The following is a 6,334-nucleotide window of genomic DNA, read 5'->3' as shown; positions in this document are numbered from 1 at the left end:
ATTACAAAAACTTTGATATATAGACATAAGGGGTTTGCTTATAAATATCACGAGTTATCGCGATTTTACGAAAAAAAAGTTTTTAAAAAGTTACTTTTGGCGTTTCTCTTTGTTTCGTCGTCCGTGTCTGTCGCGTGTGCCCATGAACGGCCATGATCGATGACGACCAACTTTTTCAAAACTTTTTTTCGTACAATCGCGACAACTCGTGATTTTTATTAGCAAACCCCTTATGTCTATATATCAAAATTTTTGTAATTGTCTGCTCTACAACTTTGTAGAACATTGTTACACTCTAAAAAATAACCCTGCAAAGTTAGAAAAAAACATGAAATTTTAAAATGAAAAATTTTGTTCTAAATGAAAAATGACCCTTCTGGGTCAATGTAGATTCGAAAAGTACATTAAATTTCCCGAAAAATAACATGTTCCAAATTTTTTTACAGTCGAGTAACGGAAAATGGGAGAATTTTTAAAACTTTTTTAGTGTTTTTTTCGATGAAAAATACGTTTTGAGTACGCCATTAAATCGGGCGTCTTATTTTACATAAAAGTCCCTTTGACACCAAATTTCTATCTCATCACCGTTTCAGGCTGCAAATTATTGAAAAACACCTCTTTTTTCGCATGTTCAAAAATGGAAGGGGTCGTACCGCCCCTCCGTCACGAGATATCAAAAAATGGACCCCGGATTCGAGATCAGAGACAAAAGTTACCCCTTTGAACAAAGTTTCACGCAAATCGAAGAGGGGTCGGGGCAACTTTTCCCGATTTCGTGTGAGTTGGTAGAGAATTACCCATAACCAATTTGCGTAGTTTTATGGAGAAATGTCTAATCAAGACGAATAAAAAAAAGTTTTTGCTAGATCATTGTTTTCCGAAATCATTTGCTGAAATTTTCTTGTTTTATCTGGTTAAATCAAGTAGACTAATGTAAATAGGATAATGACCAAGTGTGAAATGCCTATCCTGTTCACGTCAGTGGATGTTTTAACCATGAGGCATGAGTTTTCGAGACTGTTCGAGAAACGATCCGTATAATTTCCGAGCATCTTCTGTTGATACTTATTCCACACTGTAATCCTGGGAATACCGATTGTGAAAACCAGTTCATGTTTTTCTTTCAGTAGATCCTCTGTATTTGCATATTATACACATGTTTGGGGACGTGCTTCCTTATCGCACGTGCATATTTTGGGCAACAATGAGTTGGTACAATTTTAATATCTTCACTGTTGATAAAATCCCAATTTATTCAAAAAGTACCACCTTGTCATCTAGTACAGAACTATGATGTAGTATTATTAAAAGTGCCATTTATCATTTTTTTAGTAGGGTGGACGAAATGATATTAATTAGGAATGATCAAAAGATTAAGTTTATTCAAGATCAAACTTTGAAGAGTATTTTTTTTAAGATTCGTCAAAAAGCAACATGCCACACGATAGAACGATAATGACCAGTTTGAGACCGGTCGATCGCCACCTCATTTATTTGTATTAGTTTATTAATTTGTGGGAAATTCAGTAGCTTTTCGAGCGTTTGCTGGGACGGTCGAGAAATTTGTTAGTGTAATTTAAAGTCAGTAATTTCTTCAGTTGAATTTTAAAATTACCATGATATTGCAAAAAGTCTTCAATTGCATTGCTTTATTCAGTAAGTGAGCGTTTTAAAGTATTACAAAAAAAAAACATGCATAGTGTCAAGTTCTATTGATATTTTAGGTTTTTTGTTGATGGTAAGAAAATCAGCAGCTGCTGATGAGGAACAGTTAGATGGTGGTCGGTTTCAAAACATTAGAAATGTTGAGTTCGACTGGATTCTTACGAAGGTTGGTTAATTTTTATACGTAAATAAGAAAAATAATCAAACTACATTTTTCCAGCAAGTATTTGCAGAAAAGTCCAACGCAGTGATTTCACCGTTTCTTGTAAAATTGATGCTAGTTCTTTTGTACGAAGCTACCGGAGTTGGGGAGATTTCCGGTGCGAACCCACTCAGCACAGAGCTGCGACTAGTGCTGGAACCAAATGGAGATCTTCAGGATACCCGAACAAACTATCAACAGCTGCTGGAGTCAGTTTTGAAATCGGACAGCATGTACGATGTTCGCTTGGACACCAAATTCTTCTTGGATGACTTTATTGACGTAGCCTCAAAGTACGAACTCATCGTGGAGCACTTTTACAATGCTTCTGCTGAGAATGTGCCCTTTTCGAAACTACGGGAGGCAGTTGAGGTGATCAACGATTGGGCTAACTCCGTTACGCAGGGACGTATCAATAAGCTGGTTAGTGAAGGTGAGTTTGTCGTTTATACCTTGATAAGATTTTTTTTTATTTTTGATTCTTCAAAATTCCAGCTGACATCACCAACTCAGTTATCGCGTTGGCCAGCATTGCTTCCTTCAAAGGACAGTGGAAATCCCCATTTCCAGCAAGTAATACAAGGCAGGGTATTTTCAACGGGGTTCAAGTAGATTACATGCAACAGATCGATCTGCTGTATTACGATGATTCGACCACGCTGGGAGCTCAGTTGCTTCGGATGCCATACCAGGGTGGGAAGTTCGCCATGTTCTTTATACTACCTCACCAGAATCAAACCGTTGATGATGTACTGGGTCGAATTACGCCGCAAGTTCTGCACCAAGCGCTGTGGTACATGGACGAGCTGGACGTCAACGTTACCATTCCCAAATTTAAGTTCGACTTCTCTGTACAGCTTAGTGAATCTTTACAGAAGGTAAGAGTCGTAGAGAAGAATTTGAATATTCAGCTGACTGAATTCTTTGTTTTGAATTGCAGATTGGAATTCGAGAAATTTTCTCTATGGACAGAACCTTACCCTTACTGGCACGTGGAAAAGGGGCAAGAGATCAGGTTAGAATATCTCAGGTATTGCAGAAGGTTGGAATCACTGTTGACGAGACGGGAAGCGATGCCAGTGTGGCTGGAGGTAGACACTCTTGAAATCCTGTTTGAAATCTTTGTTCTAACAATTAACATTGTTCCAGGCATTACTTTGACCAACAAAGTCAACACTGTTCCAGATGGTTTGCAACTGTTCAATGCCAATCGACCTTTTGCGTTTTTCATCGAGGACGAGGCAACTGGTTTGTGCTTATTTGCTGGCAAAGTTGAGAACCCAACACAATTGTAAAGAGCATTAAATCCAAACTAAACCCAAACAATTTGCCAACAGCATTAAATTTGAATTAATAACCATATCTGAATGCCCTTAAACTCAAAATCACAAGTCACGACTCAGACTCAAAATCAACACCGACGATTAGATTTATTGCTCTTATCACGTCTGCAGGCTTGTTGTGGAGCCAGCATCATTCAGTCCGTCCAGTCATTGTTCACAATGTGTTGCTCTGAACTATGATCCCAGCGGGTTCATCTGCTGGACATGATGAGCAAGCCTCCACAAGAGCGACTAGACGACAATCAGTCGTTTGGGGAGGCATTAGCGCGTGACGGACAGTGCCGTTCAAATGAGTTGAGATTAGGCTGTGAATTTACGGAAGTTGAAAACTAGTTTGGAAGTGAGACAAAATGTGACTTTTTCATAAATGCCATATAAAAAACCATACAAAATTCAATAAAAGCATCCTTGCCTCTTCTGGCTCCTCACCACCGGTTCGTATGGGCTTCATGGGAAGTAGAAATAACAATCAGGCTAACGATGATAATCACATCAGGGCACACGACAGTGATCGCCCCACACCGGCCACCGACCACAGTCAACAGAGAACGCGTTTGCTGGCCAAAAACATTCTCAAAAGAGACCGACAGCAGAGTGGCCAGTTTAACGAGAATTTCCTCGTTCAGATTAGATATTTCCCAGAATTGGTGCACGTTTACTCTATAGTGTTAACCGCGTAAATTCAATAAAAAGGGGGCTTGCTTTTGTGAGGGGGTAGAAATGTAGGATTAAAGTCTTTTGGATCGATGAAATTTGAGAAACAAAAATACAAAAAAAACCCATCCTGGCCTTCAACATCCTGGTTTATCAACGATGACATTGTTAAAAGACATAAAACATTAGGGTAGAGGACCCAGAAATCACCCACTTTATAGTGGCAATCTAGGAAATTTGATGAGAATTTGATGACAATTTATGGGTTTTGGTTCTATTTGTTGTAGAACGTTGATAAACTATTTGATTTTAAGTTTACGCAAGGTTTTTATCACTTACATGTTCATTTTTGATAAAATTTTGCGTTTTTATAAAGTGCTCTGAAGAGCCTATTTTCGCCCCCCTAAATCCAATTTTCGCCCACCCTTGGAACCAGTTTTCGCCCACGAAAATCAAGAAATCAAATGAAATTATGACACAAAGCTAAGCAAATGTGGTCTCCAGGGGTGCATGGAGCGCGAACAAGAGCTGATTCAGCGACAATCATGGGTTGTAACAATCTGCGATCGTAACAACCTCTGACTGAAAGTTTATTTTTTATCTCGAGAGAGAAAACCCTCATGACTCTCTCGAGTCGTCTCTTGTAACAACCCGCGACTCAACTTTTGCTGTCGCACAGAGAGCGCTACCGATTTCTTTTCCTAGCAATCACTGAAGGTGGAACCCAGTGAGCGCCGGGGTGGTCTTGTCGGCGCGAATTTCCTCATTGGTTACTGTGATTTGCGCGCCACGTGTTTTCTTTTTGCTTGGGGACCATCCATAAACCACGTGGACACTTTTTTGGGAATCTGTCACCCCCCCCCCTCTCGTGGACAATTGTCCATACAAAAAAAAACTTTGTTGTATGGATCGTGGACAATCGCCATAACCCCCCCCCCCCCTAAAGTGTCCACGTGGTTTATGGATGGTCCCTTGCTTACGCAATGCAATTCTAGCAAGAGTTTCAATGTTTCTTTTGAAAGCTTCTATAAGAAATTGGTTTGCTTGTTTACAGGACATATAAAAAAATCTCACGATTTTTATGCAATATTCTTGAAAAAGGCGAGAAAAGATAACTTTTAAACAGCACCAAGGAACGAATTCAGTGTACAGGGTGTATTTTATAGCACATGTTAGCCTTTCGGAAGCCTACAAACCTCGTGGCTCGTGGTCATGACCACTTATAGTACCAATGGCTAGCATCTTGTATTTTGATACAGACTTTCACACCCGGGTCACCTAAGTGTGAAAGTATGGTTCGGGAGATGAAGCCGAATTCCTGCGCTTTAATTCGAACCAGCGACTTTTGGGATAGTTAGTCCAGTAAATTCGGATATAAGTCGGCTCTTTTACGACAATTTGCGGTGTGATTTGAAATACAGAGTATCAAAAAAGTGTCCGTGCAGCCCTCTCCTTTGAAGCTGCATATTTGCCATATTTAATAATTTCTTCACAAATTTCATGGCATGGTACAGTATATATTTCACCAAAAACAACTTATTGCTTTAAAGATTTCCAAAACGATCTTTAAAAATCCCCTTCCCAAATATTTGAACCCTAGCATTGTTGTTAAATTAGAGACATTTAAACTATTCTCAGTATCGTACATATCAATTTATCAAAAAGACGAAGTTTAAAGTTGTGACCATTTGATGCAAATCTACACTCAAAGTTAAAATTACTCTTTGTACTAAAACAGATATAAAAATATTTAAAAAAAAACTTATTTTCAGAATAAACCCAAATTATCTAAATACGCTAAACTTTAAAAAAAATATTTATGATTGTTTCCAGATTATTGTAACTATTTTTTTTTTCAAAAATTGTATTTAAAAACGTTACTTAATCCACCTTAAGGTGGTTGGTGCCTTCCTCACATTCAAGTTGTATTTTAGGTTTGATTTACAAATTATTTAAGATTTTTTTAATAGGCCAAATACTATCAAAAACAAACATTAACTAAACAAGATAAATGCTAATTAACATTCCAACGCCCAAGGCTTCAAAAAAGTTGGAACGGTAACTTCAACTCAATGGTTCTCGGGCATAACTCAACCAATCAAGATGATTCTTCTTTCCAGTGATTTGTTAGGATGTCTAGATGATTCTAGAACTTTGCAGAACTTAATTTGATCAAATCTGTATATTTTGCGATCAAAAACATCGTTCCAACTTTTTTTTTTCGCGTGTAAAAAAAATTCGCCAAAGATTCCACGGCGGCAGTTGTTTTAAAAAAGGTGGAACGATGTTTTCGGTCGCAGAAATTACAGATTTGTTCAAATCAAGTTCTGCAAAATTTCAGGATCATCTAGACATTCTTACAAATCACTGGAAACAAGAATTGTCCCGATTGGTTGAGTAATGCCAGAGAACCAGCGAGTTGAAGTTACCGTTCCACCTTTTCTGGGAGGCTTGGGCGTCCGCGTAAGTT

At 38.4% G+C, this 6,334-nt stretch overlaps 1 protein-coding gene across 1 annotated transcript; it reads left to right on the top strand.

Moving 5' to 3' along the window:
• The first annotated feature begins 1,551 nt into the window (after window positions 1-1,551).
• Window positions 1,552-3,206, top strand: LOC6050003 (serine protease inhibitor 27A). Its single transcript, XM_038263474.1, has 6 exons — window positions 1,552-1,656; window positions 1,725-1,831; window positions 1,886-2,300; window positions 2,363-2,745; window positions 2,808-2,958; window positions 3,017-3,206. The coding sequence occupies exons 1-6, from the start codon at window positions 1,617-1,619 to the stop codon at window positions 3,160-3,162; spliced, it is 1,242 nt and encodes a 413-aa protein (XP_038119402.1). The 5' UTR covers window positions 1,552-1,616; the 3' UTR covers window positions 3,163-3,206.
• Window positions 3,207-6,334: the final 3,128 nt, after the last annotated feature.

The sequence above is a fragment of the Culex quinquefasciatus genome, chromosome 3 (genome assembly GCF_015732765.1).
Source record: "Culex quinquefasciatus strain JHB chromosome 3, VPISU_Cqui_1.0_pri_paternal, whole genome shotgun sequence".
Lineage (NCBI taxonomy): Eukaryota > Metazoa > Arthropoda > Insecta > Diptera > Culicidae > Culex > Culex quinquefasciatus.
The sequence above is the reverse complement of the archived record's forward strand: the minus strand, read 5'-3'. Positions and strand labels throughout refer to the sequence as shown.